Raw genomic sequence first — 22,049 nt, forward strand, 5'->3', positions numbered from 1 at the left:
CCGTCGTCTGTACATTTTTGCTTCTAAATATTTTGGCTCACACTTTAATTATCCAGAAATGACATCCGTTAGCAATCCGATACCTAAAAAACGCAAAGAAAAAGACAGAGACAGGCCGCTGAGGTCCAGAACTGCCGACGACGCTTCTCCTAAGCCAATCGCCAGTGCACCGGTACTCAGTGAGGCACTTTCGCAGCCCCTGACACCCTCTAATTCTGATTTGCAGGCCTCTACTGAGACCCATTCGGAGTCCAGCATGCCGCGAGATGCTTCAATTGTGGAACCCGCGGATGTCTCTACCTTGGATGGGTCCGGAGCCGGTGTGCAGGCACCGGCTTCTTAGGGTGTATTCATGCCTACAGATTCGTATATTAAACCAAACGCCATCTTCAATATTAAGGCCAAAATCTCAAACTGTGTTTAATAAACTGACGCCTAGGCCACATGTTCAGGCCCCTATGCCTAAAAAACAAATTATCAAAATGGCTGAAGATTTAATTACTCTAATCAGGAGTAGCCAACCCCCCCCCCCCCGCCCTTCTGCGAGGTCTAGGCAAGAAATTGACTATGAATCTTCTGAACAGGATTCTATTTCTTCTGACTCTTCTAATGAACAGGAATTGTCTATAGCTACTTATGAGGACTCTGATGCAGAGGACTTCATTCCTTCTGCTTCTCCCCCTGAGGATTTTTATTTTGGGGAAACTTTACATACCTTAAGGGAATATTTCCACTGGGAAAGTCAGGATCTTTCTGAATCTAAAAAGTGGCTTAGGGATTTTCTTCTTCTTCCTCAGCATAGGCCTTTGGCTATACCTCCTGTTCTAGACATTGTTGATGTGTTTTCAGAATCTAGTATGTCTCCTGATTCTGTGCCTCCGGCTCCTTGTAAGCCAGACAGATATTACAGGGTTCCTGACTTCCCCAAATTCCTTTTCAAAAATCCTGTTGCGGATCCTGAAACTATTTCTCAGGGCCCCAAGGGCATTAAGGTTTCTACTGCTAAAAATCCTACCCCTTCTGATAGAGATTCCAGGGTGCTGGACAGTTGGGGTAAGATTGTCTACACTTCTGCTGTCTTGGCAATCAGGGCTTTAAACTGTCAATTGCATATGCTAAAATAGCAGCAACATATCATGGGACTGCTTAAACAGAAAATGATGTTGATTTTTGACTGTGCGGAAGTAAAGATTTACAGGATCTATTGCATTCAGCTGAACAAGTTGGAAAACATACTTTGCGGTGTGGTTTTGATTCTTTGGAGGCCTCTTGCAGGGCTGCTGTAACTGGGTATGTGCTAAGGAGGCATGCTTGGCTCAAAGAGCAATCACTGCCTGATCATGTTAAAGCAAAATTGTTGGATGCTCCTTTATAACAGGACCGTCTTTTTGGTAATAAGGCTTTAGAAGTTCTAAAAAAGATGGAAGATAAAGCCAAATCTATGCAAACTATGAAAGATTTCTTACAAGTGCAACCTCCAAGATTTAGTAGGCACTGGCCTACTAAGAACTGGTCCTTTCCAGTTCCTTCAAGAGCCACTCAAATCAAACCGGGCATTCCAAAGGCACCAGGTTTCAGTCCCAAGGGACTTTCAAAACAAAGCAATGGGGTGCCTCCTCTTCCAAATCTGGAAACAACAAGACACCTCCCTATGGTAAGCAGTCTCAATGACTTCTCTCTACACTTACCAAGCACTTACCATTTAACCACCCCCTTTGGGGGGAAAACTGGCTCTTCATGCAAAAAACTGGCAAGTTATAACCCAGGACAAATGGGTTTTAAATATAGTATCCCAGGGATACAGATTTCATTTCCACACGTTGCCAACTCCAAACAGATGGCCAGACCTGCCCCCAAATCAGTGGGCAGAGGCCTTTTACAAGTACTTTTGCTCATGAGCATGGGGGCTATTCAACTAGTACCAGAAGAGGAAAAGGGACAATGTTAAGACTTTTCCTAGTACCCAGAAAAGACAAATCATGACGTCCAATTCTGGACTTATCTACTCTAAAGACCTTTCTGGACATTCCAAAATTCAAGATGCTGACTCTTCACCAGTTGCTTCCTATGCTAGGCAAAGATGCCTGGTTGGCAACTCTAGATTTAAAAGAGGCTTACCTGCATATCCCAATCAGGGAATATTGCAGAAGATACCTCTGCTTCAAAGCAGGCTACTTGCATTACCAGTTCTCTGCACTGCCCTTTGGCTTATCTACTGTGCCCAGGGTCTTTACAAAGTGCCTGGCTCCAGTAATTGCATTTTGCAGGCAAAGAAATATTCAAATATATCCATACTTGGACGATTGTCTAGTTCAGGCAGAAAACAAGGACATTTTTCTAAAACATCTGGCTTTTGTAAAAAGGGTTCTAACTTGTCAAGGGTACACTATAAACGAAAAGAAATCACAACTGGTGCCCTCTCAGAAAATTACATTCCTGGGAGCAAGCTTGAATACAACTGCCCAGATGGCTTTCCTTACGCCAGAAAAGCAAATTCATTTGGTGACTGACTTCAAACAGGTGGCCACAAAAACCCTGCTTTCTGCAAGGCAAATACTGCAAGCCTTGGGGTTCATGGCCTCCTGCATTCTTCTAATTCCATATGCAAGACTGCATATGAGGAAACTTCAGTGGTACTTAAGTCTATGGAGTCAACATTGTCACAGCCTGGAAACAATGATTCCTATCATACCTTGCCTGCGCCTAGAGTTCCTATGGTGGGCAGAGGCCTGCCACCAGAACAAGGGACTGCACCCCCTGCTGCCCAAACCCTAACTACAGATGCATCAGGTTATGCATGGAGTGCTCATCTGACAGGGAAGTACATTCAGGGAAAATGGAGCCCAAATCAAATACATCTTCTTATAAATCAAAAAGAAATGCTAGCTGTACTGACAGCCTTCAAGGACTACCTTCATCCAGGACAATTACTGATAAAGATGGACAACACCACGGTTATGTGGAACATAAACAAGCAGGGGGGTACACATTCCTATCCCCTCTGCAGACTAGCCATGGCATTGTGGAACACTGCCTTAAGCTGTCAAGTACAACTACAAGCTCCATTCCTGCCAGGAAAGCTGAATACTCTGGCAGACGAACTAAGCAGAAATCTCATAGACCTACATGAATGGAAACTGGAACCAACGATTTTCAACATGTTGACACGCAAATGGGGGAGCCCAGACATAGATCTTTTTGCCTCACCCCAGAACTATCAGTCGGACACATTTTGCACAAGAACTCATCACAAAAAAGCTTGGAAAGTGGATGCTGTGTCCTTCAGCTGGAAAAACCTATCGGTCTATGCCTTCCCCCTCTGCCTTTTCTCTCTAAAGTTCTACTAAAAGTCAAGCAGGACAAACCAAAAATGATTTTGATTGCTCCAGACTGGCCTCGCCAACACTGGTACCCACTCCTGCGCAGTGTGTCACACATTTCACCGTGGCACCTGCCTCAGACACCTTCCTTACTGTCTCAGCAGAAAGTACAGTTTTGTACCTACCATAAATGTAGATGTTCGAGGATCCACATTGCTGCAGTCATAACCTGTGGGTAGTCCGCTGTCCTCGGTCGGCCCGAATGCCAAAGGGTTAGGCTGGCGTCGGTCATGGGCGCCCGGAGCTGACGTCAGTACGTAGTAGTACTTAAGCGCATGACCGACGCCATATTCTCAGTCTTTCTTGCCCCAGATGTCAGAAGGCCTTAAAAAGAAAAGGCCAGAACCATAAAGGAGAGAAATAACAATTATCCCCAAGTAATAATAACAACAACAACCACAACCCCAAACCAAAGCGGGGAAGGAGGGAGGGAAAATAGGACTGCAGCAATGTGGATCCTCGAACATCTACATTTATGGTAGGTACAAAACTGTACTATGTTCTTCATCTCACATTGCTGCAGTCATAACCTGTGGGTAGAATCCCAAAGCAAAGGAAAAGGGAGGCTGGCAAACTAAAAGGCATTAGGGGCTGCTAACATGCCCTGTAAGACTGCAGTGGCAAACCCAGCCCTAGACTTGGAGAAAAGAGGGAGATGATAATGCTTAGTAAAAGTATGAACTGAACTCCAAGTAGCTGCTTCCAAAATGTCCTTAGTAGCTACACCCCTCAAAAAGCAGTAGAAGTGGCCGTAGCCCTAGTGGAATGAGGTCTAATCCCAGCAGGAACATTCTTCCCATGATGAGAATAACAAAAGCAATGCAATTACCAATCCACTTTGAAATAGTCTGCTTTGAAACAGCTTTCCCTTGTGAACCCAAAGCAAAAGTAACAAATAACTGTTGAGTCTGTCTGAACTCCTTAGTTCTGCTCAAATAATAACGTAACTGCCTGTGTATATCCAAAGAATGCAAGATTTTTCCCCCTTATTTTGGGGATCAGCATAAAAGGTAGGCAAGTGGATAGACTGGTTCAAGGCCACATTAGAAATCACTTTTGGCATGAAAGTAGGGTTAGTACGCAAAGAAACTCTATCCTTATGGAGTATTAGAAAGGGTTCAACTGCCATGAGACCCTACAATTCAGATACCCTTCTGGCAGAAGTAATGGCCAACAAAAAGGCAGTCTTCCAAGACAAAAACTTCAATTCAGACGTAGCTGCAGGTTCAAAAGGAGGCAAAGTAAGCTTCTCCAACACAAAGTTGAGATCCCAGGAAGGAATAGGAGCTCTACGTGGGGGTCTTATATTTTTTGCCCCTCTAAAAAATTGCTTAAACAAAGGGTGAGAAAATAAAGGAGGGTCACAATCATAGTGAGCAGAAATGGCTGCAGCATGAACCTTCACAGAGGAAAACGACAAACCCTTGTCCAGTAATTCAGTAAGGTACTGCAGTGTACAACTCAAATTAGGTACCGAGACATCAAAATCCTTTGTTGTGCTCCAAAGAAAAAATCTCTTCCATTTATCAGCATAAACTTTTCTAGTGCTAGGCCGCCTAGCTTCCAAAATGACATCCAAAACCTGCTGGGGAAGCTGAGAACCCACAGGCTCTAAAACAGAATACGCCAGGCCGTTAGATGCAGGGACTGCACCCTGACATTGAGCAAATGACTGCTTGACTGGGACACAAATGAGGAAGCTGTGGTAAAGGCCAAGGAGGCTCCTGAATTAAACTCCTCAGCAGAGGATACCAGTGCTGACGTGGCCAATCTGGTGCTATTAAAATCATGCAAGGCTTGTCCCTCCTGACTTTCAAGAGTACCTTGGTAAGGAGAGGCAGAGGAGGAAAAGCATAGACGTGAAGGTTGTTCCAACTGAAAGATAGAGTCCACTTTCCAAGCTTTTGGGTGAAACATCCTTGTGCAAAATTTTGGTAGTTGGAAATTTAGAGGAGAAGCGAACAGATCTATGTCTGGAGTTCCCAAGCCACTGTCAACTGTTGAAATACCTGAGGATCCAATTCCACTCGTGGGGATCCACAATTTGTCTGCTCAATACATCTGCTAGGAGTTCTGTGCTCCTGGCAGAAACCGTGCTTGAAGAGTGATGTGCAACCCCAGAGCAGTCTCCCACAATATCATAGCTTGTCTGCAAAGAGGGTAAGAATGGGTCCCCCTGCTTGTTGATGTACCACATGACTGTAGTGTTGTCTGTTTGAATCAACACCTGTCCTGGTTGAAGTAGGCCCTTGAAAGCCATCAGGGCAAACTGGACTGCTAACATCTCCTTCATGTTGATATGCAAATGCTGTAATTTGGGAGGCCACGTGTCTTGAATCCATTTCCCATTGAAGTGTGCTCCCCAAGCCAGGTCTGAGGCATCTGTCGTTAAGATCTGACTCGCCTCTGGTCGGGTCACAGAGAGTCCCTTGTTTAGGTGACATTCCTGTGCCCACCACAATAATTCCTTCTGGATGCACGGTATTATCGGAATGACAGTGTCCAAATCGTGGCAGTGTTGAGTCCATACACTTTTGAGATACCATTGTAGCTTCCTCATATGCAGTTTGGCATTGGGAAGTACCAGAATGCAAGATGCCATGAACCCCAAGGCTTGAAGGACTGTCCTTGCAGTCAGCCTGGACTGTACTGATAATTGCTGGAAGTAGAGGTGAAGAGTTCTTTGTTTGTCCGGGGTCAGAAAAGCCATCTGAGAGGCTGTATTCAGTCTCACACCCAGAAAGCACATGTCCTGAGAGGGTACTAGACTGGACTTTGTTTCGTTCACAGAATACCCTAGGCACCTTAAAACTACCATCACATACTGTAGCTGTTGAAGTAACTTGTCTTTGTCTTGAGCAAGAATCAAGCAGTCGTCCAGATAAGGATAAATTTGTATTCCCTCAGTCTTAAGTAAGCTATTACAGGAGCCAGAACCTTTGTGAACACCCTGGGCGCAGTAGATAAACCAAAGGGCAATGCAGAGAACTGATAATGAGAAGTACCAGCCCGAAAACGCAGGAATCTCCTGCAGCTGGGCCTGATAGGAATGTGAAGATAGGCTTCTTTGAGATCCAGAGTTACCATCCAGTGCTCTTTTCCTAGCAGAGGCAGAAGTTGTTGTAATGCTAACATCTTGAACTTTGGAATGTCTAGGTATGTATTGAGAATGGACAAATCCAGAATTGGCCTCCAAGTGTTTCCTTTCTTTGGCACTAGGAATAGACGAGAATAAAACCCTAGGCCTTCTTCTGACGAAGGTACCACCTGGATTGCCCCATCTGTAAAAGCAAAGAAATTTGATCCTGAGCCTCCATCCTTTGCTGAGGAGGTACATCTGGCATGCCTTTGAAAGGGGGAAAGTGTGAAAATAAAACTTGTAGCCTTGATTTATTATGTCCAACACCCATTTGTCCTGGGTGACCAAATGCCAATTTTGTTTGAAAAGTGCCAACTTTCCTCCTAGAGGAGCTGCCAGAAGAGAAGGGTCCGCAGCTGAAGATACAGGTCATTGGGTCTGTTTACGAAAAGGCTGACCCCTGCCCTCACCAGAAGATTGTGCAGGAGAACTCCAAGTCCTAGGTCTGAAAGAACCCTGAGCGTGAGCCCTGCCCCTACCATGTCGAGACCTGCCCTTAGACTGAAAATCCGAAGAAGGGTAAGACCATCCTCTTGCAGGCCAATTCCTGCTAAACTTAGGGGGCTGCACTTGCAAAAATTCCTTAACTGTCTGCATAGACTTAGCTTTGTCTTCCATCTTTTTCAAAACTGACTCCACAGGGGAACCAAAAAGAACTTCAGATTGAAGGGGAGCATCCAAAATCCGAGCTTTAACATGCTCTGACAAATTTTGATCCTTAAGCCAGGCATGTCTACGAATAACTGAACCAGTAGCAGCCACCCTGGAAGAAGCCTGAAGGGCATCGAAGCCACACTGCAAGGAATGTTTACCAACTTGATCTGAAGCATGAACCAAGTCCTGCAATTCCTTACACTCTATACCCTCAGCTAAAGCATCTACCTTAGCTTTTAATTGACCTAACAGAAAGTTCTGATACTTCAGCATATGGAATTGGCAATTTAAAGCCCTCATAGCTAACGTAGAAGAGGTGTACACTTTTTTAACCCACCTATCCAACGCTCTAGAATTTTTATCCAAAGGTACTGGATTCTTAACCACAGAAGCCCTGACACCCTTAGGCCCTTGAATAATAGTTTCCGGATCAGCTCTAGGGCTCTTGTACAAATATTTATGTGCCTCTGGAACTCTGTAATACCTGTCTGGCTTGACAGGGGCAGGGGGTAAAGAATCAGGATTAAGGGAAGCTGCAGAAAAAACATCCTGAACAACATCTAAAACAGGGGGAATAGCCAAAGGTCTATGCTGTGGCAAAACAAAATTCTCTAAGCCTCTTACGAGAATCTGAAAATCCTGACCTTCCCACTTGAAATGCTCCCTCATGGAATGCAAGGTTTCAGAAAAGGAAAAATCCTCTGGAGGTGAAGCAGAAGGACAGGAATCCTCTGCATCCGAATCAGAATAGGGAGGAAAATCCTGAATATCTTCAGCTGAGGACACAGAGTAATCTGAGGAATGCTCCATTCCCTCTAAATCTGCCTCCACCCTAGGCCTCTTCTCTGGAGGGGGCATAGAACCCCTGATCAAAGTAATCAAATCCTCTGCCATTTTCAACATATGTTTTTTAGGAACAGAACCCGAAGAACCAGAGCTGTGTCCCATACCAGAAACACCCGGTCTAGCCTTAGCAGGGCCTTTAGTGACTGAAGTAGAAGGCCTAATAACCTTTTGTAAGGATGGAACCACAGAAACTTGAGAGGCACCCTCGGCCTGACCTAACTCCTGAGAGGCCAACTCCTGTAAAAGTAAAGGTTCCCCCTGGGATTCAGCCGAGACCTCGGCTGGATCCACAGATTCAACCGTAGATTCCATAGAACCGGCGTCCGTAACGAACAACTCATCCGGTTTAGACCTTAAAGATTTATCTTTTCGCTTTTAGCGAAGCGGGCGGAGGATCCGACGGCATGTTGTAGTTACACCGCTTACCGAAAACAAGCCTAGCACAGTCTAATCTGCGTTTAATGGTGCGCTTATTAAATCTAGCGCAAAACGACACCCGACTACGTCGTGCTCAGGCCCTAAGCAAGGAATACAGAGAGAATGATAGTCCCTATGAGGTATCTGTTTCCCACAAGAAATACAATTATTAACTTTTTCTGACATCCGGATTAACTGAGGCAAGAAAAGACAAAAATTTTCCCAACGGGGTACTTAGCCCAACTTGGTCTTCGGTCTGAAACTCGAAAACTGAAAATTTCAGAACGCCGAACGGCACTTGCAAACTCTGCTTCTGCTTCGGACCACGCGGCAAGAAAGACTGAGAATATGGCGTCGGTCATGCGCTTAAGTACTACTACGTACTGACGTCAGCTCCGGGTGCCCATGACCGACGCCAGCCTAACCCTTTGGTATTCGGGCCGACCGAGGACAGCGGACTACCCACAGGTTATGACTGCAGCAATGTGAGACGAAGAACTTCAACCAAACTCTGCACCCTCAGCTCCAAACTTTTAATCTTGCAGCTTGGCTAATCACCTAAATTCACCCTTAGCATCCCTCAGCAAACCTGTGATGGATGTCATTTTGGAGGCGAGAAGACCTAGTACTCGAAAATCTTATGCTGATAAATGGAAATGATTCTGTGCCTGGAATCAATCTCAGGGGATTAAGTATAGCAGTGCCCAACATTCCTCAGATTTTGCAATACTTAACTGAGATGCTTCACAAGGGCCTGTTCTTTACTTCCATAAAAATCCATGCCTCAGCCATTTCAGCTCATTACAACACAGAACATTCCCTCTCCTCTCATCCTCTGCTAAAGCAGTATCTCAGAGGGGCCAAAAACTTAAGACCACTCAGGAGAGCTCCAACCCCTGCCTGGGACCTTAATTTTGTATTGCAAAACCTCACTCTCCCTCCTTTCGAGCCAGCTGCTACTGCAGACTTAAAATTTCTCCCCTGGAAAACAGTTTTCCTTTTAGCAGTCACTTCAGCCAGAAGGATTTCCGAATTACAGGCTCTTATGGCAGTGGAGCCTTTCATCATTTTTCATGTGGACAGGGTATTTCTGAGGACCAGCCCATCCTTCATGCCCAAGGTGGTATCCAGTGTGGCTCTTAATCAGACCATTCATTTGCCAACTTTCTTTCCCAATCCACAGAACAAGGGGGAGCGGATTCTGCATTCATTGGATGTACACCGAGAACTTAAATCTCAAAGAAAAACTAGTTCTTGGTGTCCACTCTAGCCTGGGACCTTAACTTTGTATTGGAAAAGCTCACGCTTCCACCCTTTGAACCTGCTGCTACAGCAGAGTTAAAATTCTTCTCGTGGAAAATAGCTTTACTTCTAGCCATCACTTCAGCAAAAAAGTGTGTCTGAATTGCATGCCCTTATGGGTGTGGAACCCTTCATTATCTTCCATGCGGACAGGGTTTCCCTCATGACTAACCCATCATTTATGCCCAAGGTGGTATCTAGTGTGGCTTTAAACCAATCCATTTATTTGCCAACTTTTTTCCCTAAGCCTTAGAATAAATGGGAAAGGATCCTGCACTCCCTGGACTTGGGTTCTATCTGGACAGGACTAAACCTTTCAGAACACCTGACCAGCTGCTGGTCAGCTTTGCTACAGGGGCAGAGGGCAAGGCCATTTCAAAGCAAACCATTTCTAAATGGATAGCCCACTGCATCCATTTCATGCTTCAAACACCATATGAAACCTCCCTCACAAGGGATCAAATCACATTCCACTAGGGTTACATCAACCTCTAGAGCATTTCTCATGGGATTCCCTACCAGGGACATCCTGGAGCTGCAACCTGGAGCTCTCTATACACTTTCACCAAGCATTACCACTTGCCTATCTTATCTAAATCCAGAGCTGGATGTGCCACAGCAGTCTTACAGGGCCTGCTTGCCAGCCCTAATACTTCTTGACTGCCTCCACCCATCCTCAGCTTTGGGAATCAACCCAAATGTGATGACTGCAACAGTAAAACACGAAGAAAATAGTGCAGTTGTGTACACTTACCATAAATGTAGATATTCAAGTGTATTCACTGTTGCAGTCCTGATTACCCTCCCTCCAGCTCCCTGACTTCTCTGTACTCCTACCTATCCTTTTTGTTTGGCCATACCTTATATCATTGGTATTTGCTTTTTGCTAGGGGTTTTCACACCACGTAATTGCTTCTTATTTTGGGGACTCCTGACATCTGGGGCAAGAAAAACTGATGTAATGATATCGGCTGCATGTTTTATACCCCTGACGACCTGGCGTCATGAAAGAAGCGACAGCATCCGACGCAGAAATCCCAAGACTCTGGTATTCTGGCCGACTGAGGGCTACCTGCAGGCAGATAACCCAAATGTGATGACTGCAACAGTGAATATACTCTAACATCTACATTTATGCTAAGTGTACACAACTGTGCTTTCTTTTTAGTTCCAAAGAAAACAGAGGACTGGAAACCTATAGACCATCCAGAGATCTACGCTTTCGGCTGGGAGCCAGCCATTATCAATTTTGCCCTCTCCCCTTTGGTCTCACTACAGCCCCCAGAGTGTTCAAATGTATGGCAGTAGTTACCACTCACCTGAGATGGTTGGGATTTCAGGTGTTTCCATATCTAGACGACTGGCTCCTCACTGTCAGTGCGACGGGTATAAAAGAAGCAGCCAACGCCATTTTCTTCAGTCTTTCTTGCCGCGCGGTACCCGAAGCAGAAGCAGTTCGCAAGTGCCGGTCGGCCAACTCCTGAGATTTTCAAATAGAATTTCAGACCGAAATCTTCAATAAAGCTAAGTACCCCGTTGGGAAATCTTTTCTTACCTCAATCCGATGTCAGAAAAAGTTGATAATTGCACTTCTTGTGGGAAGCAAGTACCTCATAAGGATTTTCACACTCATTGTATCTCTTGCCTAGGCCCAGACCACAACGTCACAGGTTGTTGGTTTTGTGCTAGGTTTAACAAATGAACTATTAAACATCAGTTTGATTTCACCCGACATTATTTTGGTAGAAAATTTAATTATACCATGCCGTCGGAGCAACCGATGACCGGGATGCATAAAAAGCACAAAGAGAAGGACAGGCAGCCGAGGCCCAAACCAGACACCGAGGCCTCTGCTAGGCCAGTCGCTGGTTCTCCAGAGCCTTTATCTTTAGACCCTTCTGACTCCATGGCTGAAGGGGATTCCGGTACAGTTGAAAGGCCGTCAGTTGCTGAAGGTGTCTTCAGACCGACTACACTTACTATTAAATCCTATGCAAAACTGAAAACTCCATTAAAAGTAAGGAAGCCTGTACAGCAGTCTCCAGTGCAAGGCCCCATGCTTAAGAAACAGTTGCTTAAGATGGCCGAAGACTTAATTACCCTAATCAGGGGTTCCCATCCCCCACCTGACAAAAGGCCTAGACAGGAGGAGGGACTACGCTTCCTCTGACCAGGTTTCCATTTCCTCAGATTCTTCTGAGGAACAGGAGTACTCTTTTCCCCCTTATGAAGACTCTGATGCTGAAGAGTCTATTCCTTCAGCATCTCAACCAGAAGACTAATCTTTTGGGGAAACTTTACATACCATGAGGGAACATTTCCACTGGGAAGGCCAAGATTACTCTGATTCTAAGAAAAGGCTCTGAGAGTTTCTCTTACTACCCCAACCACAGACCCCTTGCTATTCCACCGGTGTTAGACATTGTGAATGATGTTTATTCAGAATCTAGCCTTAACCCAGATTCATTACCTTCTGCACCAGCCAAACCAGACAGATACTACAGAGTCCCTAACTCACATAAATTCCTATATAAAAGCCCTGTTGCTGACCCAGAAACCATTTCCCAGGGTCCCAAAGGGGTTAAGGCCTCTATTGATAAAAATCCTCTACTGTCTGAAAGGGATTCTAGAGCACTAGACAGATGGGGAAAGAAAATATATACCTCAGCTACTCTAGCTATGAGGGCCTTAAATTGCCAGTTTCACATGCTGAAATAACAACAGTATTTGATGTCTCAATTAAAACAAAAAATGAGCACACATACAGAACAGCCTGATTACAAGGAAATGCAAGATTTGTTGCATGCAGCAGAACAAGTGGGAAAACATACTTTGCAATGTGGATTTGATTCATTGGAAGCTTCTTGCAGAGCAGCTGTAACAAGCTCTGTCATTCGTAGGCATGCTTGGTTAAAAGAACAGACTTTACCTGATCATGTTAAAGCAAAGTTATTGGATGCACCCTTACAGCAGGGTGTTTTATTTGGTGTGAAAGCAGAAGAGGTTTTAAAGAAAATGGAGGATAAGGCAAAATCTATGCAGACAGTCAAGGATTTTTTACAGGTTCAACCCCTCTCGTTTCAGTAGAAATTGGCCAACCAAAAACTGGTCCTTTCCAACTTCTGACAGACCACAGAGGGGCAAATACAGATTCCCAAGGGGCAGAGGTCAGCCACAAGGCTCTTACAAGCCACGACAATGGGGTGCCACAACCCAGAAAGGAGGAGATGACAGGTCTCAAACTATCAGAAGACAATCACAATGACTTACTCCTCAGACTGCCAAGCAAATCACTCTTGGCAGCTCCCTTGGGAGGAAAACTTGCACTTTTTGCAGACAATTGGCACATCATCACAAAAGACAAATGGGTCCAAAATATTGTAACTCAAGGATACAAGTTCCACTTTTGCACTTTACCATGGATAAAAGGAATGCCAAACCTGCCATCAAATCAATGGGCAGAGGCTCAAAGACAGATTACAGCGCTCATGGACATGAGAGCCATTCAACAGGTTCCTACACAGGAGCAAGGACAAGGATTTTACTCGAGACTCTCTCTGGTTCCCCGAAAGGACAAAGCCTGGAGACCCATTCTGGACCTTTCAATTCTAAACACATACCTGGAAGTACCCAAATTCAAGATGCTCACGCTACAGCAGCTTCTTCCCATGCTGGGCAAGAAGGCTTGGCTAGTAACTTTGGACCTCAAGGAGGCATACCTGCATGTCCCTGTCATACAAAATTGCAGAAGATACCTCCGATTTATAGCAGGTACAACTTATTACCAATTCTCTGCACTACCCTTTGGCTTATCTACTGCGCCCAGGGTCTTCACAAAATGCCTGGCACCAGTAATTGCATACTGCAAACAAAGAGTAGTCCAAATATATCCATACCTGGACGACTGCCTTATTCAAGCAGACAGCAAGGACATTCTTTTAAAACATCTGGCGTTTGTAAAAAACCTACTAAGTTGCCTAGGGTACACAGTAAACGAAAAGAAGTCAAAACTATTGCCCTCACAAGACATAATATTCCTGGGTGCTAGCTTAAATACAACGGCCCAGATAGCTTATCTCATGCTAGACAAGCCAGGACAACTGACTCAATACTTCAAAATGATGGTAACAAAGACCCAACTCCCTGCAAGAAAAATTCTGCAGGCCTTGGGATTCATGGCATCTTGCATACTACTAATACCATATGCCAAACTGCATATGAGGAAATTACAATGGTACCTGAAAAGCGTATGGATTCAACACAGCCACAGCTTGGAAACAATAATACCACTCATTCCCTGCCTTCAGCAGGAGTTTCTATGGTGGGCTCAGGCATGTCACCTCAACAAGGGTCAGCCTTTCACCTTGCCCACAGCCAGGCAAACAATGACAACAGATGCATCGGATTACACCTGTGGAGCACACATGGCAGGATAGTGTATTCAGGGCAAATGGTCTGCAGATCAAATGCATCTTCACATCAATCAAAAAGAGATGCTAGCTGTACAAAATGCCCTAACAGCTTTCAAGGACCTCCTACATCCAGGACAACAACTAATAAAGACGGACAACACCACAGTGATGTGGTACATAAACAAACAAGGGGGCACACATTCCTACCCCCTATGCAGGCAAGCAATGACCTTATGGAACACAGCACTGACCTACCAAGTTCAACTACAAGCACAATTCCTGCCAGGAAAGAAAAATACATTGGCAGACGAACTAAGCAGAAATATCATGGATCCTCACGAGTGGAAACTAGACCCACAAGTATTCACAATGATAACTTAAAAATAGGGGAGCCCTGACATAAATCTGTTTGCCTCCCCCCAAAACTACCAACTCCGAAAGTTTTGCACAAGGACATACCACACACTAGCTTGGAAAGTGGGCGCCCTCTCATTCAGTTGGAAAACACTAACAGTGTATGCCTTTCCTCCACTGCCTCTACTGGCAAAGGTGCTGCTAAAAGCCAGATTAGAGAGGCCACAAATGTTGCTCATTGCTCCAGACTGGCCATGCCAACACTGGTATCCAATATTAAGGAACATGGCTCAAGGCCCACCATGGATTTTACCTCAAATTCCTCACCTGCTGACTCAGCAAAACAATCAGATTCTACACAGCCAGCTCAAGACTTTAAATCAGGCTGCATGGCAGATTATCTAAACAACCAGTCAACACTTCTCTCTACAGCTGTTATGGATGTCATTCTGGAGGCCAGGAGACCCAGCACCAGGAAAACCTACTCAGACAAATGGAAAAGATTCTGCACCTGGAACCAGGCTAACGGTCAAAAATCCTCTTGTCCCAAATATTCCTCAGATTCTGCAATATTTAACTGAGATGTTGCACAAAGGCCTTTCCTTTTCATTTATAAAGATCCACGCTTCAGCTGTTTCAGCTCATTACAACACAGATCCTCCTATATTTTCACATCAATTATTAAGACAGTACCGCAGAGGGGCTAAGAACATAAGACCGCCCCGAAGAGCACCAACACCAACTTGGGACCTCAATTTTGTTTTGGAAAAACTTACACTGCCACCCTTCGAGCCAGATTTTTCAGCTGATTTTCAATTTTTATCATGGAAAACTGCCCTGCTGCTAGCAATAACTTCAGCACGAAGAGTGTCAGAGCTACAGGCCCTAATGGCAGTGGAGCCTTTCATCATTTTTCATCAAGACAGAGTCTCTTTATGAACTAACCCTTCCTTTATGCCAAAGGTAGTATCCAGTGTGGCTCTAAACCAAACCATTCATTTACCCACTTTTTATACAAACCCCCAGAATAAAGGAGAAGGCTCCTACACTCTTTGGACATTCACAGGCAATTACGTTTCTACTTGGATAAAACAAAGGTTTTCAGAAAATCTGATCAGCTCTTTGTATCCTATGCTGCAGGATCTCAAGGAAAGCCTATATCAAAACAGACCATTTCAAAATGGATAGGACATTGTATCCGTTTTTGCTACACACACCATGGGAAACCTGTACCTGGTAACATTAGGCCTCATTCCACCAGGGCTACAGCAACATCAGCAGCCTTCCTCAGAGGGGTAACAACCAAGGATATTTTGGAAGCTGCAACTTGGAGTTCAGTGCACACCTTCACCAAGCACTACCACTTACCTCTATACTCAAAAACCAGAGCTGGCTTTGCCACTGCAGTTTTGCAGGGCCTACTAGCTTCTCCAAACCCTGTTTAGTACCAACCGCCCAGCCTTAGCTTTGGGATTCAACCCAAGTGTGATGACTGCAGCAGTGTAACACGATGAACATAGTACAGTTTTGTACCTACCATAAATGTAGATGTTAGAGTGTTCACACTGCTGCAGTCCAGGTTACCCTCCCACCTTCCCCTCTTCTTACCTGGGTTTTATCTATAGCTCCCTGTTTGTACAATCTCCAAGATGTATTTCTATATTGTGTATTTGCTTACAGCTGTAGCTATTGTTTTCTACTTACGTAATTTACTTAGGATTATGTATTGCCTTCCTATTTGGGGGCACCTGATATCTGGGGCAAGAAAAACTGAAGAAAATGGTGTCGGCTGCCACTTTTATACCCCTGTCGCACTGACGTCAGGGAAGAAGCGACAGCAACCGACGCCGGACCAAGACTTTGGAATTCGGGCCGACTGCGGGACCGCCTGACTGCAGATAACCCAAGTGTGATGACTGCAGCAGTGTGAATACTCGAACATCTACATTTATGGTAGGTACAAAACTGTACTTTCTGAGGAATATACTCCCGTGAGCCACCCGAGAAGATGGTGCTTGAGACGCTACCCATCAGTAAAGAATGAATGGCGAGATAGAACAACTTCACATAAAGAAGTTATGTATTCACCATACAACGTTCCATGTGAGTTGTTCATCTCACCTTCATTCTTACGTCCCACCCTCCAACCCTCATCCAGTCTACTTGAGTTTTATATAAAGTGCTTTGTATCTTTCTAACTCTGTGTGGCATATTTATACTACTAAGTAGTCATGCAGCAAACAAGATCTGAGGGAAGATCAGAGTGCATCATGGGATAGGGAGTTGGCCTAGAGCTGGTTGAAGACCTCAAGCTTTTGCAGTTGGCCGAGTTTGAGCCGAGGATCAGTTCCAAACCCATCAGTAAAGAATGAAGGCAAGATGAAGAACTCACATGGAACATTATGGTGAGTACATAACTTCTTTTTTTATCTGCATGGTACAAAGCATCTCTTTCACCTTTAAACTGCTAAGTAAAGTATCTTAAGGTAACTTTGTTCAGAAGATTATCAGATTGTATCTCTTTTGCTTGTATTTCAAAGAACAAATATTTGCCATCCAAACCGAAGGCTCATTTTATGAGATCTATCGCTACTTCCCCAGCATTTAGCATTTTTCTGAACTTCCACTGTGAATGAAATTTGTGCTGCAGGAGCAATGTCTACAGTGCAAGCCTTTTTTAAATGCAAAAAGTTGAATGTATTTACCAGGTCCAGGGCTTCCTTTGGAGCAGCATTCCTATAGGGTGTCCTGTCATGATGCCACCAAGGATTACAAGTAGCTTGAGATTCTGACCCATCCATCAGACTGGACGGACAGGATGATTAACATATGGAAGTAAGGTACTTAACCTAATGCTGGAGTCTTTCATACTTGTTTGTCCAACACATCATCCCTCCTTCCCTCATCCAGTTTGTCACATTTTTAAGGACTTTGCCAGCCATTTGGAGTTTCTTCTGCCCATCTCTTCCATATGTCTTTGTTAGTCAAAAGTTTTTTATTTTCAGGCACCAAACTTGATCTGGGGGGAAGTCAGTACCCGGCAAATTATGGGTGGAAAAATCATAAGGAGCTTGAGGCTAGGAGTCAGATCAGTTAAACAACTTTGTACCCATCAGTTACATTGGATGAACTAGGATAAAGGATTCAAGCATCATAGTAAGTACATGACATCTGTTTTATGACCTTCATTATGATTGCAGATTCACTAAAATGGCCTTGTATCTTTTATTTTTTATTATTGCAGGGTTGTTCTTCTCCTATAGTAGTGAAATTTGCAGACACGCAGAAAGATAAGGAGCAGAGAAGGCTTACACAGCAATTACAGCAACAGATTCAACAGTTAAGTGCTGCTTCTATTTGGGGAAACCTCACTGGTCTCAATGCTCTTGGACCCCAATACTTAGCAGTAAGTATCTAGATGTGATGGAAAGGATTGCCTGTTCACTGCTAATGATTCACAAGTATGTGTGTGGTGTTTAGACTTGGTAATTTGTGGGATACATCCTTTTGTGCCCTCACCCCCCCCCCCCCCACACACACACACACACACATGCAAGGGAATGTCTGCTGGCTCGTGCACTGGAGAGATGAACTGAGTGGAAAGTACAAAGACACTGTTGTTGACATGGGATATTCTCATCTTACAAAAGGGAGGTGGAGCAAACTAGAGATTTTGGCAGTATTTGATAATGTACTTTTGGGTTACTTTTATCACATTAGGGAGCTCTGCCACAGTCTGACGTCTAATATCCATTTAGACTTCCAAAGACGAGCACTGTTCCCTCTCAGTCAGGCTGACATTGCATTTACCTTGTATGTCCTCATGGACCTTGCATGAAGTTGGCCTCTACCAGCACCACCTTCATTTCTTAACTGTATTGCTGAATGCACAGTTTTTGCACCAGAATATGCCATCCGTTAGTTTGTTTTGTAGGCCTGTCACAGGAGTGAGCAGATGAGAACCTCATTGGGGATATTAAGTTTCTTTTTCATGTATTGTTTAGTGTGTTAAATTTTGTTTGATAGACGTCCACATGGAGTTTAACCTACGTGAAGGTATAGGGTTTGAGTGCTTTCACCAAAAGTAGTAAGTCTGCAAGAGACAGGTTAAACTTTCACTGTGTGTGTGTGTGTGTGTGTGTGTGTGTGTGTGTGTGTGTGTGTGTGTGTGTGTGTGTGTGTGTGCACACGCGTGGTTTTAGTTTAGACCGCAGCATTTATAATTGTGAAAGTCCAATGTTGTCTTTTCCATTTGTGTAATCCTGAGGTTATTGGATTTGTTCGTATCTGACAGATACGAATCTTTAGCTCCGAAGCTCTACCTCCTCCCTCATAATTCAGTGTGTCTAAATCTCCTTAGATATTCCTTTCCTTCACTGTTGGGTGTAGTTGTAGTGTTAAGGTTAATCTTTTTTTAGATGGCTTATTCCTTCTGGTTTTAGATCTAGGTTTAAGTAGCATGTTCTTCAGTTTGTGGTTGTCATTATAGCTTTAAAAGTTTCCTTTCTTTCTGCCTGTGTGTATGTTTTATGTATGTGTATATATATATATATATACATACATATATATATATATATCTATATCTATATATCTATATCTATATATATATATATATATAATCTAATACACATACAGAGGCAGAAACTAAACACATATATTTATGTATAAATGCTAGAGTATCTAACGTTACTGTTGTTGCTGTTGTACACTTCCACGGTGGTGCAGCGGTAGCGTTGTTCCCTCACAGCAAGAGCTTCTCCCGTTCGATTCTCTGCTTGGGTTGGGAGTGCCTTCTGTGTGGAATCTGCATGCCCCCCCGCGCAGTCGAGTGGGCGTTCGAAAGACATGCGTTGAATGGGCTTGCCCTCGTTGAAGGCTGGGCATCTGGCTGGCAACTTGACACCATGAAAACCAACTGCCAATCATTAGCTGACCGGAGTTACGCTGTGGCGACCCCTAACCGGGAAAAACCAAAAGACCAACAACTGTTGTTGCTGTTGTGTGTATGTGTGTGTGTGTTTCTGTATGTGTATATACTTATTGTCTATTCTGTAAGTTTCTACAGTTCAGAGTTTTCAGGGTTTGTATTATAGTCTTATCTGCTATATTGATTGTGTTTTGGTGTTGCTTTGATACTTGGAGTGCCTTAGCATGGATAAGACCTTGTGTTTCAAAAAGTGTTTGAGGTGTGGACATAAGTTGATCCCCAAAATACAAATGATAAATGTACACCCATCTGGATTGATTGCCAAGCCTGTGCATCTTTCTCAATCAGAGCTATGGCAGCCCCCCCCGGCTCCTGAGTTCCCTATTCGTTTGAAATTGTGTACTGAAAAGATAGAGAAAAGGAGGATAGGGACAGGCCAGAAGAAGAAAAATGAAAGAAAACGTTTTGTAAATCTAAACATAGGAAAAGATCATGTACATAGAGTCTTTCAGGGCAGCTAGAGCTGAAGGTCCTCAGCAACCTTGGCTCTTCCTCTGGATCTGAAATTGATGCCATACTAGTACTGATTTCCATCTATGCCCATTTTTAAGACTTCAGATCCGACCAAGTCATCTCATATGGACATGCCAAGTCCTCTGTTGTCTAGTCGGATCCATTCTCCATTCGTGGCTGTCTCACCAGAGCTGGTGTTTATTCTACAACCCTCCTCTCTCTGGGTCCAGTCTTCTCCCTTTTAGAATTACAATGTGGCTCAGCCCATGCCTCAGTCTAGTAAGCCTCTTGCCACGGCTTCTTCGCATTCCACAGCAGCAGGGTATCGGTCGACTCTGAAGTTATTGGAGCCATGCTTGCCCCTTGTTTCTTTGGCTCTGGACAGTTTGGGACTGATACTGACATTGGACTAGTCTGTTTCTGAGATTGGAGCCTGAGCTTCTCTCGAACCTGGTGGGCTCCCTTTCTGGTTGTTCGGCTTCTGCTTTGTTGTTTTTCATAGAGATTATTTTGTCATTCCAAGATGGGTGCCTGCTTCTTGGTGTCTGTTCCGTCTCAATTGTCTCATCCTTCCAGGGTTGCTGTATTTAGGACTGTCAGCACTAACAGGCTTCGAGCAGCCCAAAGTTCAGGGCTCCCCAACTGCTACTTTGTCCCTTTCGTCTCCCCTGTGGGAAGGGCACAGGAAGAGCCAGTGCAAGAGTAAGCATTTATTCTCCTGAAAGCTGTCTTACTGAGGACTTTGACATTGATGAAGGGGAAGGGTCCCCAAAGTCACCTCAAGAGGATGCCCCCTTCGCTAACCTTGTAGAACTGATGGGGCAGATGGAGGCTGGACTGCCGAAGTTCTTCACAGGAGGAGTCAATTTTTCTTGAAGCCTTTGGTGAAGGCCAGTCCACATCTTGGATAGAGTCTACTCCAAACATTCATGATCCACACCTAAGGACAGATCCTTTTTGATCAAAGATCCATTGGCAATCCAGGAGGTTCCTGCATTTCAGGCTGGGAGCCAGTGACTACCAATTTTGGGCACTGCCATTTGGACTCACAACCGTAATGTTCACCAGATGCACGGCAGAGGTAGCAGCATGGTTCAGGCTGCAAGGATTTTTGGGTTTCATATAACTGGACGACCGGTTCATTACAGCATATTCAGAAGCATCCCTGATTCAGGTGAGAGATCTTTTACTGCAGCCATCCCTGTCATTGGTTATAACAGTCATGTCTGAACCTATTTTTCTTTCCAAGGTGGCCCCAACTAGTTTTTACACAAACCTAAATTCGCTAACAATATTTTTTTTGAATCAATCCATTGATCTCCTTTTGAACAAAGACTGTCATTCCCTTGAGCTGAACAGCTTCATTATCAAATTTGGACAGAACAACTTAGATATTATTTGGCAGAACGAAAAATTTAGAAACAAAATGGATAGAAAAAAGGCATCAATGTTTAAAAAAAATGCTGATCTTCCTAATTTTCCCTTGCCAGATTTAAATCTTCTTCAATCTCTGAAATTTATTCGCTCGGGAAACAGCTCGCTCAAAACCCTCTTACATTCTTCTACTCTAAAAGCTCCTTCTACAGCTTTCAACAGCTACTTCACAGCTTTTCTATTTGGCTAGCTTTGGCCACTTGGTTCCCCCACACTTTTGTTTCCCATTACAAATTGGACTTGGCCTCCAGGGACAGAGCCAGTTTTTTGGACTACAGTCATTGAGGCTCTTGGCCATTCAGGCTAGAGGGTGCTAGGCCAGCTAGGACGCTGGACAGAGGAGGTACAACTTGATTCAGAAGCAAGATTAGGTTATGTACCTACCATAGCGTTAAAGTGTGTTACCTGTTGCTTCTTTCTTCTTCTTCTTCTCCTCTTCCCTCTGGCCTGGACAGACTGACGCTGTTATGTGAAGACCAAGTTTGACCATTCACCTTCCATCTCTCCTTCTTCATTCTTCTCTTTTCTTTCTTTTCTTTCTTTGTATTTTATGCTATTGCCTGTGTCCTTTGTCACGAGAGCCAGACGAGATCTGGGTACTTACCATGCCGCATCATGGGGCTGCTGCGAGCTGAAAAAAGTAACTCTGACTCGAGCTTAGCAAGCCGAGT

At 44.3% G+C, this 22,049-nt stretch overlaps 1 protein-coding gene across 8 annotated transcripts in view; it reads left to right on the plus strand.

Moving 5' to 3' along the window:
- The window catches only part of CELF1 (CUGBP Elav-like family member 1), a 1,362,987-nt gene that overhangs the window by 479,998 nt on the left and 860,940 nt on the right, over positions 1 to 22,049 (plus strand). For all 8 annotated transcript variants that reach the window (XM_044082727.1, XM_044082728.1, XM_044082731.1 and 5 more), the window contains exon 6: positions 17,749 to 17,910. In XM_044082727.1, coding sequence (XP_043938662.1) covers positions 17,749 to 17,910 — 162 coding nt within the window. The remainder of the gene's footprint in view (positions 1 to 17,748; positions 17,911 to 22,049) is intronic.

Source organism: Protopterus annectens, chromosome 9.part0, assembly GCF_019279795.1.
Source record: "Protopterus annectens isolate FY-2018-M chromosome 9.part0, PAN1.0, whole genome shotgun sequence".
In the NCBI taxonomy this organism is placed as follows: Eukaryota; Metazoa; Chordata; order Ceratodontiformes; family Protopteridae; genus Protopterus; species Protopterus annectens.